This window comes from Astyanax mexicanus, chromosome 12 (assembly GCF_023375975.1).
Source record: "Astyanax mexicanus isolate ESR-SI-001 chromosome 12, AstMex3_surface, whole genome shotgun sequence".
NCBI classification, from domain to species: domain Eukaryota; kingdom Metazoa; phylum Chordata; class Actinopteri; order Characiformes; family Acestrorhamphidae; genus Astyanax; species Astyanax mexicanus.
Window position 1 is genome coordinate 41,268,308 of NC_064419.1, and position 22,191 is coordinate 41,290,498.

At 36.2% G+C, this 22,191-nt stretch overlaps 1 protein-coding gene across 2 annotated transcripts in view; it reads left to right on the forward strand.

Annotated features, from left to right (window-relative positions):
* The window catches only part of slc16a4 (solute carrier family 16 member 4), a 50,792-nt gene extending 41,982 nt beyond the window's left edge, over positions 1-8,810 (forward strand). For both annotated transcript variants that reach the window (XM_022671052.2, XM_022671053.2), the window contains 2 exons: positions 4,922-5,015; positions 8,329-8,810. In XM_022671052.2, the coding sequence (XP_022526773.1) occupies positions 4,922-5,015; positions 8,329-8,534 (300 nt within the window). In that variant the 3' untranslated portion in view covers positions 8,535-8,810. The remainder of the gene's footprint in view (positions 1-4,921; positions 5,016-8,328) is intronic.
* The last annotated feature ends 13,381 nt before the right edge of the window (positions 8,811-22,191 follow it).

Here is a 22,191-nt window from a genome sequence, read left to right on the forward strand (position 1 = left end):
TTAAACTGCATGTTTAGTAAAACAGCACAACAAAGCAGCCAGTATTCATCCATTTCATTGGTAGATTGGCTGTTTTTTTTTGCACTATAAGGCACACTGGATTATAACGCACTAGAGCTGGGCGATTAATCACAATGTGTTTTTATGAAAATCGATTTTCTCTGAGTTTTAATTTTCACCACCAACGCTCCCCTGAGCTTAGCCCCGCCCCTCTCTCCCGCGCGCAGCCCCTCCCCTCCCTCCTGCGCCCCCTGAATTTAACTCACACAGACTCAGTCAGTCACTCACCTCATTTACCACGTAGCCTGTCACTCACCTCGTCCACAGTGTCTCCCTCTTTGTAAAAAGCTATTCAACAATTTGTCTATAATAGGTTTGAAAATAAAAAAACTTAAGAAAGCTAAAAAAAAAATTATAAAATAAAAAACTGCTCTTATAATAACATTTAACAACACGGCAAAAACTGATTTATGTAATTTTTATGTAATTTAAGTTTATTTGTATCATTTCTAACACATTTAGAGTGTTTTTACTCACTTTTTTCTCTCTCACAATGTTAATCCTTTACAGCTTTAAAAACATGTATTATGCAAATTAGGCGATGACGTCATTTAGCGACTTCTAGCGACTTTTAGTAGGTTTTAGTAGGGGAAAAAATCTATTTAAATCGAAAATCTGATTTTTTTTTTTGGGCCATATCGCCCAGCTCTATAACGCACGTTATTTTTTAAGTCAAACGAGTGCTGCATGTTAATCTACACAGATTTCTCTCCTGAAAACTGTTTATTTGGGTGAGTAAAGCGCTTCTGTTTATTTACAGTAAGCTTTGAAAGATTTCCAGATTTCCACTAAGGCTAGCCAGACAGCGCTATACTGAGGAACCCTGAGTGTTTCGATAAGCCAGGGCGATATTCTTATTAGCGGTTCGTCCCACGTACAGTAGCTTGTTTTAACATGGTAAACACACAGACTACAGTGAGATTATACTCACCTTTGAACAGCGAAAGAGCTAACTAGCGCTTAGCACGGTTAGCATGCTAGGTAATGCTAATGCTGCTCCAGCAGTGCTAGCCAAGGTTAGCAGCAGGCTACAGGCCGATAATACTTACCACTGAATGACAAAAGAGCTAGCGCTTAGCATGGTTAGCAGCTAATGCTAATACTGGTCCAGTCTCGAGTCTTGGTGCTGGAGAACTAAGCTATAGAACTAAATTTTAACGCTGTGCTTCAGCAGAGTGGCTTTACTGCTCCTGACAAGCTGACTGGTAAAATTAATACATTAGGCGTACAAGGTATATTGTAAATGTGGGTCTTCTTTAATGAGAGGTTAGATAAAGGTTGGTTAATTGATTGATTGAATTGAATGGTGGCCAGTGGTAACAATTTCCTGTGACAGGAGGTAGCATAGACATTAGTAAAGCAAGGTAGGCAGAGTCAGAAAACACAACAAAGATTAGCAGAGTTTATTTATGACAAGTGAGAGCAAAGCAATGTGGCGATAATCAAACGAGAATCAGACAGGGGTATGTCTGTAATGACAATTCTTTGTGACCAATTTGTAGTTGCAAAGATCATTACAATAAACAATATTATTGTCATTTTAAGACTATGAAATGCAACCAACATAATGATATATATAATATATATTATATATAATATATAATATATTATTTATATATATAATAGAATAACAAAGCAATTATACCCTTTAAAGACAACAGCAATATATATTATTTAATAAATGTTATTTATAGTTATATAAATAAATATATTATTTTTTCCTCATCTACTGCAGTCCTGCAGTGTGTGTATAGAGTTACAGTAATTGAAGGATTGGTCTAGTATTGCATGACTGGCTAAAATGCTCTTTACTGTTATATATGTGAGCAAATATACAAGTAAACACCATAAATCATATCACAATTATCAGTTATTACTGAGTTCATGTCCATTTATTGTACGATAAATGTAATTGACCTAGTAAAACAGTGGATTCTAGATTTTGTTATTTGTTCCTCCCAGAGCTAAGTGCTCAGGCTGAGTTTTTTTTTTTTTTTTTTTAGCCAGTCAGTCTGTGCGGTGTCCAGGGAATAATAAAGGTGGTGTAAATTGAGAATTGATCTTACGAGAGTCTAGCACTCAGGGCAGCTGCGGTAGCGGTTGGCTGCCGTTTGCTCTGGATGGGTCGTATTTTGCCTTTCAAGTATTTTTACAACCACTTCAAACCCATTCTCACAGTGTACAGCAGCCTGGCCACTCAGACGATGGGGCCGGCGGAGCTTTGATTTAACGCGAGTTTCAAGAAAAGCCAGCATACCTGCATACCACCCTGCAGGAGCGTCTGCAATTAAAGATAATGAGCTTTTATTTCGTAACTCCATTATCTTTAATTACAGCTTCCTCACAGCACTCATTTCTTAAACGCTCGTGATTGAAGAGTGCAGCCGGGCAAAATATGCGAATCACAGCACATTACATGATTGTAGAAGTTTTCAAAAATTGGACAACCTTATATATGTTCTGTTTTTATTGGAAAAGCAATGATTTCTGCTGACAGATCCTCAATTGTAGCTGTCAGGTTGACGAATGGACGATTTTGGGTTGCCCCAAGACAGGTGAAAATTATGAGTCTGAAATTTATGTCTTCTACCATCACATTCAAAGTGTGGGTATCTTTCTCTCTCTCACACACACACTTACACACACACACACGTGCACTGCAGTTAAAACGGTAGGAAAAAAGTGTTCATAAGAAGCGAAAGTCAGGGAGATTTAAAAACCTGTGAATTTTACTGCCAAGCCGAAAACAAAGACATAGCTAGCAGTGCTGACTGAGCTTTATTATGTGCTTCAATTTCTTTGTATATATTTATTTAATCATTGCTTTGAGATATACACAAATACACTTTGTATATTTGTGGGAATCCTTGTTCTAGCAGGAAAACTCTAGACACAAAGTGCAGCAAGAAAGATTTAATCCCAATAAACACGTATGACAATTAGTAATAGTGAATATAGTGTATATAGAGTCTTTGGCGAAAGCCCCGTCGAAGCCCAGGTCCGCAGCGTCTGGAACCTCGCAGATCCTGCCGTACTTGTACGGCGGGGGCGGAGCCTATCCCCTGGGCAACCGGCGGGACCGAACTGGAGGCGGTGGGGAAGGAGGAGGGTGAAAACGTATGTCAGCGTCTGCAAGCAGGGGAGAACAGGTATGAGGGAGGTCTTTTAAGGACAGGTGGGAGTTGGTGATTGGCTGAGAAAAGTGGCGTGATTTCGAGTTTCCCGCTAGAACCTACGCGGAGCTTTCAGTTATCTTGTACTGCTATTATTACATACTATTGCAATACACATAATACTGTAATACACTCCAAACATGCACTATAAAAGAGTTTAGAATATAGTGTATCATGTACTACAGTCACATTGTTAGACATGAAATATGCAATAAAATCATTAAAGTCTGCCCTTTTCTATTTTTTTCATGACATATCAACCAGAATCAGATTATAACTATCCAATAACATTAAATTATTATCATTATTTAACTCTAGTCACGAATACACAGAGTGCATTATCAGTAATTGTGGGATAAAACATAAGATCATTGACTTCTGGTGAAATCTGGTCAAAGTTCCTGCATTTTTTGTATCACAATATATATATTTATATATATATATATATATATATATATATATATATATTGCTGTCACACCTGGAGCCAAAAATGATCCTCTGTTTCCCACACTCAGCTCTACCTGCATCCAGCTCTTACAGCCTCTGGACTTTGATACCCAGAATGCACCACAAACTGATGTCACTCCCATACACTATTACATGTCACTGCACACAGCACCACCAGGAAGTAAATCACCAGAATATTTGAAATGCTCAAAATTGAGCATCCCTAATACTGTGGACTGCATATAAGAGCTGGACAAGACTGGAAAAGTATATTATTGTAGTATTGTAGTATTTCCCTCTGAAATATTTGTGTGATCATGAAAAATCAGAGAAAAAGATCAGTGCAGCGTGCTTTAGCTTCCATGAGATATGGCAAAAGTCATGGGACACACTATACATAATACTAGTTACTAGTCTACTGACATTTGGCTAAAAGATAAGATCATTGACTTCTGGTGAAATCTGGTCAAAATTCCTGCAGTTTTTGTATCACAATACATATATTTATTTATATATATTGCTGTCACACCTGGAGCTGAAAGCGATTCTTTCTTACCCGTAGTCAGCTCTACCTACATCCAGCTCTTTCAGCCTCCGGACTTCAATACCCAGAATGCACCACAAACTGATGTCACTCCCACACACTATTACATGTCACTGCACACAGCACCCCCAGGAAGTAAATCACCAGAATAATGGAAATGCTCAAAATTGACATTGAATAATAGTGTGTTCTTCATATAAGATCTGTACAAGCCTGGAAAAAATACATTATTTCAGAATTGTAGTATTTCCTTCTGAAATATTTGTGGGATCATGAAAAATCAGCAAAAAGATCAGTGCAGTGTGCTTTAGCTTTCATGAGATATGGCAAAAGTCATGGGACACAATATACTTAATACTAGTTACTAAGTCTAATAACACTTCTATGGCTTTTTCATATTGCCACTGTGAGAGAAAAACCTTATATATCATATTTTTGTCATTTTGAAACTAATAATTACTAATGATCTAATGATGATGAGGTTTATTTTTTTATTTCTGAAAAAGTGTACTGCCAAGGAACTGCCAGATTCATACATAATACTGTATATTAAAAAGTGAAATACTGTAAAACTGGATCTACATAGTCTTTGATTGATAAATAAAACACTTTATTGAGTAACAGAACATGAAAAATGGCTTTAATTGAGCTCATATACATTGTCACTAACTACTGGCTTGCTTATCTCCTCTGCAGGTTGACCTGGTGGGCTCTGATAAGCTGAACAACTCCATGGGGTTTTCAATGTTCTTTGTTGGGCTGGGATGTCTGACAGGTCCTCCTTTAGCAGGTGGGTGTGTTTTAGCAGTGTGTTTTTTTTTTGTCTGTGTGAAATCTATGCTCGATGTCGTAAATGCTAAATATTAGCTTAAATGCCACGTGTGACATCATGGAACTGAGAGGGGTTCAGAAAGCTGAAGCCTGCCTGGCAAGTGCCTTCAAGGGTTAAGTACACTTGGGAGGGTCCCCCTCGGTGTACTTGTTGACCTACTTGGTGTGTATGCACACACTCGTGGAGTGTCTGTGAACAGTGTCATCTTTCTTAAGGCGGAAAATCTTCCAAGAACAGATATATCTGCTTTTGACAGTGTCGGGAAGATCATGTCGCCTCTCTTTATTTAGCAGCAGGTTAGTGTGTTTGGTTAGATCATGGACGTGTTTTTTTTTCCATTGACCTTTTATTTTCTATAGAACGCAGCCGAAGGTAACGGACAGTACGTCTAAATTTAGCGCGGGCGCTAACATTAGCTGCACCAACAGAGGTAACTTAAGATCAGGCGAGTCGATACTATGGCCGTTAATTTAAGGTGGAAAAGATGTGTGCATGCACGCTAAAGCAACGGGTAGAGAAGTCTGTACAAGCAGTGTGCTGACAGAGCTGAAATTCTTGGAAATGCAACAGACTCTCTCTCACTTAGAGGGGCCCTGTGTGTGTGTGGGAGGCGGGGTGGTGGGGGGGTGTAGGCCCTATTTGGACGGCGGGTATGCGGGACCTCTGTGGGTGGGGGCTATGGGGCTGTGTGTAGGCTCCCTTTGGGAGAAGGGTGTGTCGCGCTTGAACTTAGACCCAAATAGCCCCATTCCACCTAACCCAAACCATCTTGTCAGGAACCCTCCAAACTCCAGCCCCAGCTGGGGAAGCAAAATGTGATTAGTTAACCCCCGTGTGAGCTTTTCCGGAGAGAACCGTCTGCTGTTGAACGGCCCCGCTGGTCACGGCTGGAGCGCCGCACGGTCCACACTGACCTGTGATATGTAGAAACCAGAAACATGCCTCCCTCCGCTCATGCTGTAATTCTATAGTATGGGCAATTAGCAAAATAAGCAGAAAGAGATTCTGAAATGGAAACTTTCACCATCGTTCCTTATTGTTCACTATCAACTGGTATCGATAACCATAATTGATAAAGTCTAAATTGTAAAAACAATATTGACGATTGAAGAAATTAAAACCATATACAGCACAATTAAAAGATTAGTACATTTCCAACCACTTTACACCAAACTTAAAAAAAAAATGTAAAAAAAAAACAACTAAAAAATTTAAAAAACATTTGGTAGTTTGAAATGATGACATTTACAGATGTATCAGGTTTGTTTTATATGGCAAAGTTTCACCATCGTTCACTATCAAATGGTATCGATAACAGTGCTTAATTTTAAATTGTAAAAAAAAATATTGACAAATTTAAAAAATCCATATACAACACAACTGGAAGTTTAGTACATTTCTAACCACTTTACACCAAACTTATTTTAAGAAATTTGTAAAAAAAAAAAAAAACCTTGTTACCAGTGATGTAAAGTAATGAGAAATTTACAAATGTATCAGGTTTGTTTTGTATGGCAAAGTTTCACCATTATTTACCATCGTTCACCATCAAATTGTATCGATAACAAGGTACCAGATGATGGGAAATTCCGTAGATTTACAAATAGAATAAATTGTGCAGGCATTTATTATTCATACGTCAAGTAAGGCATTACCACCCACAGTGGACAGTGTCTGGTAATGATTGTAACCAGTGATGTCTGGCTAAACTTGTCAACGCAAAAAAACAAGCAACTCTGTCAGAAAACACCCCCCCCCCCCCCCCCACTTTACAACAAGTGCAGTTCAGCCACTGAGCTAAAGCTAGTTTCTGTAAAACGCAAAATCCACCGGAGATCCTATGTAAACTATGGTTACACAATCTTCTCCCCAGGGTGAATTTTTACTGTTAACTAATGTAAACAGAACTGTTCTAAAAAATACACCTCCTAGCTGCCTGTGGGTGGTTGCAAGTTAATGTAAGCGAGGCCATGGGAATGATGTAGACACGGTGCTTTTGCTGATCGACCCGTTTTTCTGAACATGTTTTTTTCTAGCTACTGCAGACAATGGAGGTTGAGGAAGAGTTTCATGTGCAGCATCATAAACAACTCAGAGAGACCTATAGTATTTTTCAAAGAACAAGAAAAAGTAGATTTTAGCAGAAGGAGACCTTTAAGACTTTAAAAATGTCTTGGCAGATTGACTACATTCTAACTAGTAGTTTGTAAATTAGGTTTTTCATCAACTACTATTCAGTATAGCTGTATTGCTTACCGTGTGCAATATCCATCTCACTGCATGTACTGTGATCCCCTTATCACCATTTGTGCAATATGTTTAACCTTTGTGTGGTATTCATATTTTTGTTACTCGTTTACTTTGTTACTTGTATTTAATTCAGCAAAATTAAGCAGTTTTACATTAAAATGCTTTACACATGCTTGCTTCACCTAAATTGCAAGCAATATAAACAGCTTACATGGTTAATATTTGCCCTTTACCTTTCTTATGTTACATTTCTTTCAAAAAGTGCTACTCTTTTTTTATTAGTTGTTTTAATAAAATGTAAAAGAAAATTAATTAAACTCAAGATATGAGTAGAAAATTTGTTTAGTTTCAAATTTACAAATGAAGCAATGTTTATTAGCCCTTGGCCAAACAAACTGTATGTAATATAAATGGTTGGGGGGGGAGGAGGGGGTGTACAGTGTGTGTTTATCGAAAATGTGTTTTTCACAAAAAATGAGCCAATGCCAATGAGTTTGAGTTTGAGAAAAAATATTTTTTTAGTATCATTTGATGAAAAATGAAAACGGGTCCCACAGATCCGACCACCACACAAGGGTTAACGTGCAATATTTTCTCACCTTTTTATCTTCTATTTATTTGATATTTTTTCACTGTTACTCTTTGTGCAGTAATACTGGTCCACCATACCATAATCATATCTCTATGCACTAGATGTACATATGTTTTTCTTTAATATATATATATATATATATATATATATATATATATATATATATATATATATATATATTTATAAGTATCTGTATATATTTCCTGTAATTGTTTTTGTATGCATATTTTTTTCCTGACCTGTTTCTCTGTCCTTTCCTCTGTACTGCTGTAACATTGTAAATTTCCCCATATTAGGATTAATAAAGGATTATCGTATCTTATCTTATCTTATCTTATCTGATCTATATTTATCTTAACTAATCCTTTTTAATATGATCTCCATATCTCAAACAGTACAAATGTCTCACTCTTCACCTGTCCCCCCCAGGTTTCCTGTATGACTACACCCAAACCTACGACTGCTCCTTCTACCTGGCGGGCGTGTGTTACCTGCTGTCCTCAGTCTCTCTCTTCCTGGAGCCGCTGGCCCAGCGCTGGCAGGCCAGGAAGAAACAGCAGGAGCTGCTGAATAAAGAGCTGGCGTGGAGTAACGGCTGCTTCGCTTCTGCTCCTCAGAGGAACGGGGTGGTGTAGAGGAGGAGGACACATCGCTGACACTTCTCTGTCTCTTTGCCTTTTTTTATGGAGGTTCGTCCTCCAAGACTGAACGTGACCTCAGCTTCAGAGGTGGACTGCAATAACGCCAGCCTTTTTTGAGGGAAGAATGTTCTTTTTAACGGCACAGAGATTATGACCAACACTGTCTTGAATGCTTGAAGGCGCCATACTGGATACTGGTGATGGTTCCAGAAGACAGACAGACTGTCAGGTCCGCTCCAGTTAACTTCCAATAAAGCCAAAATGATTTCATTCATGTGTTACACTCACTAAAGTAGTGTTGATGGCCCAACGGGAAAAATAAGAACAAAATTTTACTTTACTTATATATAACCATACCCATAGACAGAATATACCTTTATTTTTTATAGAAATTGTCCGTTTAGTTAAAGTCAAGAAAGCCAAAGGCTGTGTTTAGACTGTCCACACTGTTATTTGCAAGTGATCAGATTGGATTTGGGTGTCCAGACTTCACAAAAGACACAATGAAGTCCAGAGCTTCCAGACTGAGGCGCATCAGTACAAATCCAATGCATTTAATCCCATTTCAATCCATCTCCAAATGCGAATTTAACCAAGCCAACAGCCTTAAGCTATGTTTAGACTGCAGGCAAATCAGATTTGTCTCTCAAATCTAGACCCAGTTTCCCAAAAGCACCTTTTTTCCCAAAGGAATCTCTTAAAACAGTGACTTTAAGCCTTTATGTGTAGCTTTCTCCACCGTCTAAGAATCAGTTTTGTGCTTAGAAGCTTTGGGAAATCTAGCCTGGATCTGCTCAGATCACTGTCCACACTGTTATTTGCAAGTAATCAGATTGGATTTGGGTGTCCAGACTTCACAAAAGAGACAAAAAAATCTGATTTGAACGTCCAGAGCTTCCAGACTGAGGCGCATCAGTAAAAATCCAATGCATTTAATCCCATTTCATTCCTCCTCCAAATGTGGTTTGGATCTGATTCACAAATATCGTCAGATTTCACATGGGTTCTGGCTGTACAGAAGATCAAACATCAACCTGGATACGAATTTGGCCAAGCCAACAGCCTTAAGCTATGTTTAGACTGCAGGCAAATCAGGTTTATTTCTCAAATCTAGACCCACTTTCCCAAAAGCACCTTTTTTCCAAAGGAACGTCTTAAAATAGTGACTTCACAAAAGACACAGTGGAATCTGATTTGACCGTCCAGATCTTCCAGACTGAGGCACATCAGTACAAATCCAATGCATTTAATCCCATTTCAATCCACCTCCAAATGTGGATCTGATTCACAAAAAATATTCTGGCTGTCCAGAAAATCGAACACCAATCTAGATACAATCTACATATGCTAAAAATCGAATTTGGCCAAGCCAACAGCCTTAAGCTATGTTTAGACTGCAGGCAAATCGGATTTATTTCTCAAAAGCACCTTTTTTCCAAAGGAACCTCTTAAAATAGTGACTTCAAGCGTTTATGTGTAGCTTTCTCCACCATCTAAGAATCAGTTTTGTGCTTAGAAGCTTTTGAGAAATCCACCCTGGATCTGCTGAGATCACTGTTATCTACACTGTTATTTGCAAGTGATCAGATTGGATTTGGGTGTCCAGACTTCACAAAAGACCCAATGAAATCTGATTTGAATGTCCAGAGCTTCCAGACTGAGGCGCATCAGTACAAATCCAATGCATTTAATCCCATTTCAATCCAGCTCCAAATGGTTTGGATCTGATTTGCAAAAATCGTAAGATTTCACATGGCTTTTGGCTGTACAGAAAATCAAACATCAACTTGCATACAATCTACATATGCCAAAAATCCAATTTGGCCAGACCAACAGCCTAAAGCTATGTTTAGACTGCAGGCAAATCAGATTTATTTCCCAATAGCACCTTTTTTTCCAAAGGAATGTCTTGCAATATAGTGAGAAAAGCTCAATGTGTAGCTTTCACAACATCTAAGAATCAGTTTTGTGCTTAGAAGCTTTTTGGAAATCCACCCTACATGTACTAAGAATCACTGTCCACACTGTTATTTGTATATGATCAGATTTGCCTGTCTGAGCATCACAAACTTATCTTCATGATATTATTCTATGGATCTTTTTGGACTACCACAATTCTGTCACTCAGATTTTTTTTAAACGATGGTAATCAATTCTAAACCACCTTCACGTATGTTTTGGATCCAGTTTGAAAAAAAAAAAAAAAAAAACAGGTAACACTTTATAATAACTTTTTTTAATAACTGTTATTTTTAACATTTTAAGAAACTAAAAAGTTGCAAATATATTTGTAAATACTAATGAACACATTGGCAACATGAAATGAAATTATTAAACAATTGTCAGTTTGGAAATTCATATTAACTAGTGATTTATTAATGTTAAAATTTTGATGAGCCAATAATTTGTTAACATTTCTAAATATGAAAATCCATGCTGATAAATAATGTGTCATGTAAACATTTGGTAATAGTCATATTCATATTCATTTATATTCAACTAATTGCTTTGTTCACAGCTACTGATCATTAGTTGAAAATATATTAACGAAAGTTATTATAAAGTGTTACCAAAAATCATATTTCATGTGGTTTCTGGCTGTCCAGACTATCAGAATCAATCTGGATACAATCTAGATATGCTAAAAATGACAGTCTGAGAGTCTGAACATAGCCAAGTGCTTTACTGGGTATCAGTGCATCTGTGTGTAGTCTGAAGGGTTTGAGGATCACATATTTAACACAGTGTTACAGTGTAAAACAAGCGCACACTTTACTAATGCTGCGTTCTAATTACCTTGAAAGTCGGGTTTGTCCACATTTTTTTTTTTTTTTTACCACAATTGGTTTAGCAATGTTAGTGATACCTGTTTATATACTAGTGCATCTCAAAAAATTAGAATATCATTTACAATAGTTACTTTATTTCAGTGATTCAGTTCAAAATGTGAAATTCATATATTATATAGATGTATTACACACAGAGAGTGATCTATTTTAAGCGTTTATATATATTAATGGAAATGATTATGGCTTACAGCCAATGAAAACCCAAAAATCAGTATCTCAGAAAATTAGAATTAGAATATTATACAAGACCAATTGGTAGTTTTAGCAGTGTGGGCAGTGTGCCAAGTACTGCTGAAAAATGAAATCCGCATCTCCACAAAAGTTGTCAGGAGAGGAAAGCATGAAGTGCTGTAAGATTTTCTGGTCCCTTGATTTTCTAATGAAATGATTGGTTTACTGATTGTCAATTGTGGCTTGAAGAGCCAAAAAAAGTGTTCTTATATAGTATTCTAATTTTCTGAAACACTGATTTTTGGGTTGTCATTGGCTGTAAGCCATAATCATCAACAATAAAATAAATAAACATTTAAAATAGATCACTCTGTGTTTAATACATCTATATAATATATGAATTTCATATTTTGAACTGAATTACTAAAATAAAGTAACTTTTCAATGATGTTCTAATTTTTGGAGATGCACTAGTAGTTGTATGTAGTATGTATACACTACAGAGTATTGTGCTCATCAAAACACCATTTAAACAAACTCAAAAAATTTAAAGATTTTTCACCTAGAAGGAAGTGTCGGATAGCAATGGTATTGGAAAGGAAGATCAAAGCTACTAAAAACAATAAATGATCAAAGATTTTGACTGATAAGGACAACATTTATTGAGTTAGTCATACGGAAGTAGCCTTATATTAATGCCTTAATATTTGTTACAGTTGTAGAGGTTCCTAATGGTGTCCTGCAATAATCCATCCAATGCAGCTTTAGTATTGTCACACAGTTTACTACATCCAATAGCATCCCAAACATGGTAAACAACTTCTATGGAAGTCAAGGGCTCCAAAGCAGGGGCCCTCGTTGCCAAGGACCCCCTAATGGTATGCCCTGCTCTTCTATAGGGCCCCCTGGTAGGGGCTCTTATAACCAGGGCCTTCTAAAAATAGTCTGGGCCCCTGGGCAAAAAGTTGCCTAGGCCTGCTTGGTAAAAAACTTCTATGGAAGTCAAGGGCCCCATAGCAGGGGCCCTCGTGGCCAAGGACCCCCTAATGGTATGCCCTGCTCTTCTATAGGGCCCCCTGGGAGGGGCTCTTATAACCAGGGCCCTCTAAAAATAGTCTCATTAAAGAGGATCATTAAAACAGAGGGCCCTCAGAAATAAAAAATATATTTTGTATCATAAATGTTGATAGGCGTCGCAAAATGTTTTGGGCCCCTGACCTCAAGGGCCCCTGGCCCCTTTGTCCCAGTCAGTAATCCAACCATGAAACTACTGCTTTTAATACGTTTGATGTGCACAGCAGTCATCCTGAATTCTTAACTCAGTGTTAATGAGGCTCTGATGACTTTCCAGATTATGAAGGGTTTCCAGTTCTAATAAAAAATTCCAACATTCAAGTTTATAAATGGAACGCAGCATTACTAACAATGCTTAATATACTCGATACTTAGTAATAATATTCTCTATGCAAGTCTGCTGGTTTGAGGTAAGAGGCGGCTAATGCCAGTCTCTGCCAATCTACGCCAATTTATTTTTTTATATAGAACCCACAAAAAAAAACCAAAATATTAATACACTAAAATAAGCCTTAATCCCATTATCACCACCATCATCATCGTCACCATCAGCATCACAATGTTTTGCTTTAAAAATATGTATCTGGGTCACACTGCCTGTCTGTAGATCTTGGAAACAGATGTTTGTTAGCTGGTGGTGCCAAATCGTGGTCATGCCTTTAACTCACAATAGTCGAAAACAAGCTGCTTCATTCATGCTATGAGAAGAAAAAAATCCTTTAATACTGATTAGCTAAGAACTGAGTCAAAGGCTGTGTTCAGACTGCAGCCAAATGTGTTTCTCAAGTCAGATCTGTTCAGTTGACTGTTCACACTGTTACTGTTGCAAGTGATCAGATCAGATTTGCCTGTCTGGACATCACAAGCGTATCTGCATGGGCTTTTGCGAAAACAAGATTGGTATCAGGAACTAAGCTTTGGTGCTCCTTTTGGACCCCAGCGCATCCGTCAATCTGAATTTGATAAGGTCGCTGTTTGTTGTGTCATGAGTAATGAAAAAAAACAATCAATGCAGGAGTCCCCACACAGATATCCCACAGGTCAGTGCAGCATTAGAGCTTTAGTACAGCTCTGGAAAAAAAATAAGAGACCACTTACAAATTATGAGTTTGTTTGATTTTACCAAATTAAAAACATCTGGAATATAATTAAGAGGAAGATGGATGATCACAAGCCATCAAACCAAACTGAACTGCTTAAATTTCTGCACCAGGAGTGGTATAAAATTATCAAAAGCAGTGTGTAAGACTGGTGGAGGAGAACATAATGCCAAGATGCGTGAAAACTGTGAATGAATATGAACTTGTTTTCTTTGCATTATTTGAGGTCTGAAAGCTCTTTTTCTTTTTTGTTATTTCAGCCATTTCTCATTTTCTGCAAATAAAGGCACTAAATGTCAATATTTTATTTGGAATTTGGGAGCAATGTTGTCATTTTACTCAAACATAAACCTATAAATAGCCAAATTTAGCAGAGAAACTTCAGAAACTGTGGGAAAGCTGGTCTCTTAATTTTTTCCAGAGCTATATATTTCGCCAAGTATTTCCTGTGTGTCTTAAAAATAAATAAAATTAAAATACAAGCAATAAAGAAATATATTTAATTCAAGAGGTTTAACAAAATGTTGACCAAAACAAAAATTAGATATAAAAAGAAGCCTTGCACCGATTGTAAATGTGTTTTAAACCACTTTCAAATTTCATGTGGATTCTGGCTGTTCAGACTATCAGAAATATGGATCTAGACAATCTAGATAAGCCAAAAAATCAGATTTGGGCTGGAAGTCTGAACATAGCCTAAATCTAAATCAGATCTGTTGAGATGCTTGTCTACACTGTTTACTATTTGAAAGTGATCAGACCGGATTTACTTGTTCGGACATCACAAATATATTTGTGAATCTGTTTGTCATCTTGTGAAAATTGCAAAAGACATCACATCTAAAAATCTGATTTGATGCATTTGCTTTTAGCAAAAAGTCTGATATCATGTGGTTCTTGGCTGTTCAGACTATCAAAAAATCAATCTGGATACAATCTAAAAATCTGATTTGTGCTGGCAGTCTGAACATAACCTAGTTCTGATTACTTTTTTTTTTTTTAGTTTTTTGTAAAGTAGTGTAATTTGAATTAAAATTACTTATAGTATTGTATAGTTTTATTCTCACCAATTTTAGTCGTTTATGTACCACATAACTGTACTTCACTGTTCTGTGACATGAGCCAAAGATGCAATTAAGAGAGAAATACTATGCAGTTCACCCTCAGACATGTAGCTATAGATTTTCACTGTCTGCATTTAGTTATCTTTAAAGTCAAACATTTATAGGTTGTACAAAGGTAGCAGATGTTTATTTGACAAGAGAGGTGGTCCTCAAGTACCACATATAGGGGGATTTTATATTGATCCTTTAGCAGATAGGGCCCTCTAGTGGTACAGACCAGGTACTGCCACTCTAGGGGGAGTTTATTAGTGTGTGATCCTTCCAATCCTTTTCCTCTCTTCTTATTCAACTGCTGGAGTGCTGAGGCCCTGTTTTTTATTATTTTTTATTAAACTATTTTTTTTATTTTATCAGGCCTTACTAATGATAAAAACACTCCTGTTCAAGAAAGAAGCTGAGTTGTGTTCTCTGAGAATGTTCTCTTTTTATTCAGTTGTTTGAAACGTGTGATGCTTTAAAAAGCAGTTTTTTTATGTTTTATCACTTTCACGTATTAGTTTCTTGGAAGGCAGGGCTTTCAGTGACTGTGGACATGTGATGATGTGATTCTTGATTATTTTGTTATATAAGACCTTAACAATAACCCTCCAAAGACTTTGTCTTAAGGGGCCACAACATTATGCAATTGAGCCCTTCCAACGAATAGTGAAACAGAGGCTTGTTAGTTACCACGATCGCCTCTCAGCACTGAGGTCATTGGTTCAAGTCCCTATCTGGGCAGAGTTTCCATGTTCTCCCAGAGTCCATGTGAGTTTCTTACATGGGTTTTGTACAGTCCAAAAACATGGAGATCAGGTAAGTTACCCAGGTGTGTGACTATGTTCAGTAATGTGGTTGGGTCAGTGTGGTTGTTTCCGGTTGAGAGTATGCTGTGCATGATTGGTCAGTGTAAATTTTAGCAGTTTAATTTAAAATGACCACATCAAGCTAAATTCGAAAATAGAAAATTGGCTATAAAACTTAATTAATATTTCAATTCAGTATAGTGAAGAAAAAATGTGTTTTTATACAATTTTTTAAGTATCTGTTTTTTCGCTTCGGCCTTTCACAAACAGATTTTTGTTTTAAAAAATAAAAAGGTAAATCTTCTTGATTTTCAGATATGTCCATTTTTGTATGTTGTAACACAAATCTGATGGTATTATCCAACTTGCAAAATGCAAAAATTAAAAAAATATATGTTTTCCCCCTGAAATTCCGATTGTAAGGGGGAAAAAAATAAAATTGGAAAGATTTATGAAAACATATCTTGTACACTGCACTACATGTAAAAAATGAAATAATGAGAAAACTTTAGGCATCAAATGTTCTATTTTTGTAGCCTCAAACGGTCAGAAAATGTCATTAGCAATCGTTACACTGACCATGATTGGCTGCTGCTACTCACTGCTGAGTGTAAAGATTGGTGTCGAGTGTTGATTGTAAGCATCTATGGGTTCTAGTAAGGTGCATCTCAGGAAATTAAATATCATTGAAAAGTTACTTTCAGTAGTCTGCCAACTCCTGCTGGAAAATGAAATCTGCATCTCCATAAAAGTTATCAGCAGAGGGAAGCATGAGGTGCTGTAAGATTTTGTGGAAAAACAAAATTGCACTGACTTTAGACTCCAGCAGATGACATGTCTCTTCAACTTTACACTGGTCCTCAAATAGCTTGGACTGTGTCTCTCTCCACACTCTGTGTTCAATACATCTATATATATGAGTTTCACATTTTGAACTGAATTACTCAAATAAAGAAACGTTTCAATATTATATTTTTTTAAATGCACCTCTATGTATAAGAAAAAGAATAACCATATATTGACAATTTCTCCAACTACTATTGTATATTATTTTAAGTAACTTCAAGAATAAACAGATATACAAGTCTAAATAAATCTAATTTAAATTTAATTTTTTCAAGTGTAAAAATTGAAGAAAAAATACCTGATTTCTCTTGTATAAGAAAAATCACCAATATATGCTTATTCGTTGGAAGGGCTCAAAAATAGCAATAAAGGAGCCTCCGGGACACATGCTGTAGTTTATGGATGAAATAATCATGAAACCCACAGGAAGATTGCCACTAACTTTTTGTGAGGACATAAGCTTTTTTTTTTTTTTTTTTTAAATACACAACTATATGATATTGTACACAAAACTGCTTCATCTGACCGCATAATGGACACAACATTGCTTAAACTGAGGTAAAAGCAAATAGTGAATGGGGCAACACAGTCTAAAATCCACATCAACTGTGCTACTCTATGCTGATAATGCTCTGCTGTTCAAAAAATTAAAGGCAGGCTTTCTATAAAGTTTGTCAGTGTTTTATTTATTAATCAGTTCTTCTCCATGATTTAGCTCAGACAATTAACACACTCTCTTATTAGGACTCCTTCTATCACTTGCAGTGCTTCAACATTAGGAGTGTGTGGACAGATACATGCCTCCTCTGATACGTTTAAAGTCAGCCAATCAGAGGAAAGTGCCGGATCCCAGGTCCGATACTCCAGTTAATTGAACAGCATCCAGTCAGAAGAGCATGGCTAATTGTGCTCTCTCACGAACTGGCTGCTGATGGTAAAGCAACACGGCCTGGGATTTGAACACTTAACATCATCTTCGCATGCTGAGATATTCGAAGCCCCTTACTTAATGGTCTGTGTTGTTTAATTACTTACCAGAAAATGTGTGTTTTTTTATTTTTCAAAATCATAAAGGAATGACAAATCAATATTTAATAAAATATTTGTTTTATTATTATTTCAGACAAATGTACACATACATGACATTAAAGGCAAATTATACATTAATATATATTAATATCAAAAAGGACAAAAGTTAATTTTACAATTTACTTAAAAGTTAATATAAAATAAAGTTAAAATACTTACGATTTGGAAGAAAGTAATGACAATCGTTTGTCCTTTACTGCTCTGTCTACTTCTTTTCTGGGACATACAATTAAATGTGATGTTAAAGTGATGATCCAATACTAGACTGTTTGTTTAAAACAAAAAAAGTGAAGGTATTATCATTAAAAATTTAGACTAAGTGTATATAGACAGAAACTGGATCCCAACGCTGCTGTGAAGCTCCTCCATTATCTTTCATGGACTATTCGTGGAATATCTACTGGAAAAAACAGAAGCATGATTCAGCGTGAGAAAAAAATAAATAAAAAAATCGCAATAATATTTGCTTCTGATGTTCTTTTTAAAGTTAAAATGTATAACATTCACACACTTTTCTATGATACAGAAATAAATACTGCCAGAAGGACACAATTTACAATAATTACATTATTGACTTACCGTACAAAATATATGGGCACGTCCTCAATCATTTTTTGCTGACCTCAATATCGCCCATTGTGTTTATTTAGTGAGAGGAGCCCATTACACTGAATGAACTGGTCTGTTTTTCTTTCCATTGATCGTTTATTTTATGTAGGATAATTAAACAGCTCTGGAACAAAATAAGAAACCACTTAAAAATGAAAAGTTTCTTTAATTTTACCTAATTGAAAACCTCTGGAATATAATTAAGAGGAAGATGGATGATCACAAGCCATCAAACCAAACTGAACTGCTTGAATTTTTACACCAGGAGTGAAGATAAAGTTATCTAAAAGCAGTGTGTAAGACTGGTGGAGGGGAACATGCCAACATGAATGAAAACCAGGGTTATTCCACCAAATATTGATTTCTGAACTCAATAAAACTTTATAATCATTAACTAGTTTTCTTTGTATGAATTGAGGTCTGAAAGCTCTGCATCTTTTTTGTAAATGTGAGCCATTTCTCATTTTCTGCAAATAAATGCTCTAAACCGCAGTATTTTTATTTGAAATTTGGGAGAAATGTTGTCCGTAGTTTAAAGAATAAAACAATGTTCATTTTACTGATTCAAAAACTAAAGTGGTCTCTTAATATTTTCCAGAGCTGTATATATGGTTAATGCGACAGACCTTTTCCCTTCAACAGAAGTTGAAAGCTTTTTTTTTTTTTTTTAAGTTGCAGGCAGGGATGTGGCTGCAGGTTTTCATTCTAAACAGCCAGCAGCAAAACTGGACTCCACTTGTTTAGTCAGTCGATCAGTCTTTAAACAACTGATCACATGATCTTCTGCTGGGCTGGAATTAAAACCTGAAGCCACACTGTGACCTTTGCAGATAAGACCAATCATCCCTGAACTAGTGCTTAAAGATATAGCCACTGTATGCTCAATTTAAAATGTTAATATGACACTGGCCTGGAAATAATGTTATTTTTTATTATTTTTAATGTATTTGAGTGATTTATGAGTGCTGTGGTGTGATGTTGACTGTCTCTAACACATGAGGACGAAGCTGCTTGAGAAGGCTGATAAGCCTCTCTTGTTTTTTTTGATCATCAGACAATTGATTACCAATATCGGCTGCTCTCCCTAAAGCATTTTAGAACAAAGAGGATTCTCAAATATAGAACAAAATCTCCATTAAAAATGTGTAGTTAAAAATGTAGTGTTAGGATTATCTTATAACTAATAGTGTGTGTTCAGTTGGGTTAATAGGATCATTGACTTCTAACAAAATCAGTTGAAATTCATGTATATATGTTATATCACAATATATACTATAAATTTTACATTTTTCCAATGTTTAGTAATTGAATTGGGCGCCAAATATATTACTTGCATGCAGTCTTGGGTTGCCATGCAATCTGTTTATTATTGAAACTAGACAATATGGGTCTGAACAATATTGGGAAAAACATGAAATTTACAATATATATAATGATATAAAAATACATTTCACAGAATTTCAACTGATTGTTAAAAGCCAATGAACAGATTATTGATTACCAATATTGTCTGTTCTACCTAAAGCAATTTAGAACAAAGAGGATTCTCAAATAGAACAGCAGCCCCATCTGAACACACACTACCAGTTATAAGATGATTTTAACACTAAATCTTGGACTACACATCATTTTGAATGGAGATTGGTCATTGAAAGAAAAATATAGTCTACAACTAGGCTTAATCCTTGCTTAAAATACTCCCACTTTGATTTTTTTAGACAAAAATAGGCTATAATCAATAATGACTTTAAGGTCATCAGATTTAATGATCCAAACATTTCTAAAGATTTTTTTATTTTATTTTATTTAATATACTCAGTGTTATCCATCATTAGTGAATGGGTATGCGTTTATGTAGTTTTTTTTGTATTTTTAGGTTATCCACTTATTGTATACTATATGGATTTAACCTCAATTATTTTTGCTCACCTCTTTATTTCCTACAGTGTTTACTGTGTTTTTTTATATATGTTTATGTAAAATATTTATACATTTTTACATTCAAATTAGTAAATTCAGTTAATTTTTTTATTTAATTTCAAAAAGTTAATTTTAATTCCTTACAGGTTAGAGTTACTTAAATATGCCATTATATCTTCATTATATATATCAGTGGTATAGAATTCACCTAAACTGAAAATAAAATAAAATAATTTAATTTATCGCAATAATTTAAGGGATAATATTGTCCAAATAAAAGTAATTATCTAGAGAGAGGCGTATTTATGTGGTGTCTTGTGATGTGGTTTGTCTCCATCACATATCTGGAATAAACTGCCTGAGAATCCTAATAAGTTGTTTTCTGATCATTAGACTATTGATTACCAAAATTAACTGCTTTTTCTAAACAAATTTAGCACAGATAGTGGATGTTTTAGTTGAGAATCACCTCTAACTAAAAGCTGTTAATATGTGATCTTAAAACAAAGATGCTTTAGGGAATCTAGGGTTTGATTAATAGTGACAGTTTCCAGTCATCTGATTAAATGTATTTTCAAAGATTCCATGTAGTTTTATTTTTTCCATTTTTTTCTAATTTATGTTCTGATTTATTTCTTGAATCATTGATAGATAATGGGAGCTTGGTAAAGTGCTGTCTGTATTTAGTCTTATGTGCTTTAGTGTGGTTTTATAGCATTATTAATGAAGATTAATTTCCTGTATTCATTGATCAAATTACTGCTCGTATTCATGAACACAGTTCATACAATGAAACTATGTTAAATTATATAGGGACAGAAATGTGTGTTATGATTGTATAAACTACATACTATATAATTCCTCTCTATTTGTACAATTCTAGTACATATACAGGTGCTGGTCAACGAATTAGAATAATTTGCAATAGTGCAATCATGAAATTCTTTGAATGCATTTTTTGTGCAGAAAGCAAATCAGGTGTTCACCGCACCTGTCCTACTCGATAGACTAATCACAGAACTCGTTACCTGGAAAAAAAATTTGCTCAGCTGAGCTTTCCAAAAGGCCCATTTAGGCCATTTAACTGTGACACTGTTGTTTTATTGAATTAGAATAATGGAGAAACCGTTTCATTGAATTAGAATAAATGCTCAAATTTTTTTTTTCTGTGAAGAGTGCTCACTGTGCAGTATAAAGTCAGGGTTGAGTAGAATTTCTAAGTTGTAAAATCAATCATGGGTAAGCAGCGCGACCTCTCAACCGGAATAGTGGCTCAAATTCAAGCCCTTCGCCAACAAGGCTTGACCCAAACTAAAATTGCTGAGCAGCTCCGCATCAGCCAGTCTTCCGTCTGCAAAGCTCTCAAGAAAAACTGCAGCAAGCGCACCAACAGTTCCGGCGTCCGAAAAACTTCTGCTCGCGACAACAAGCAGCTGAGAAAGATCGCAGTCAGCAACCGGTCACACTTCTGCATCTCCTTCGGTGACCAAGGTCCTCGTGTCTGGCGTCGTGGTGGCGAAACCTACAACCACGAGTGCGTGAAAAGATCCGTCAAGTTTCCCCAGAGCGTTATGGTCTGGGGATGCATGTCCGCTCGAGGTGTAGGGAAACTCTGCTTCCTCAAGAAGACTGTCAGTGCTGCCGTATATCAAGTTGTTCTGGAAACGTTCCTGATTCCGACTGTTGAGGAACAGTTCGGCGAAGAAGACTTCATATTTCAACAGGATCTTGCACCGGCTCATGCGGCAAAGTCGACCAAAGATTGGTTCACTAAAAAACAGCTTGAAGTTTTGGCATGGCCGGCCAACTCGCCTGACCTCAATGTCATTGAAAACCTTTGGGCCATCGTCAAGCGGAAAATTCGCGACGCAGAACATCGCCACTGCCTGGGAAGCTGTGAGTGCGGAAACTTGCGACAAGCTGGTCAAATCGATGCCGCGGAGACTTCAGGCAGTCATACAAGCCAAGGGGGCAGCCACAAAATACTGAGAAAGTGATGATTGTAATTATAATAAAAATTATTCTAATTCAATGAAATGGTTTCTCCATTATTCTAATTCAATAAAACAACAGTGTCACAGTTA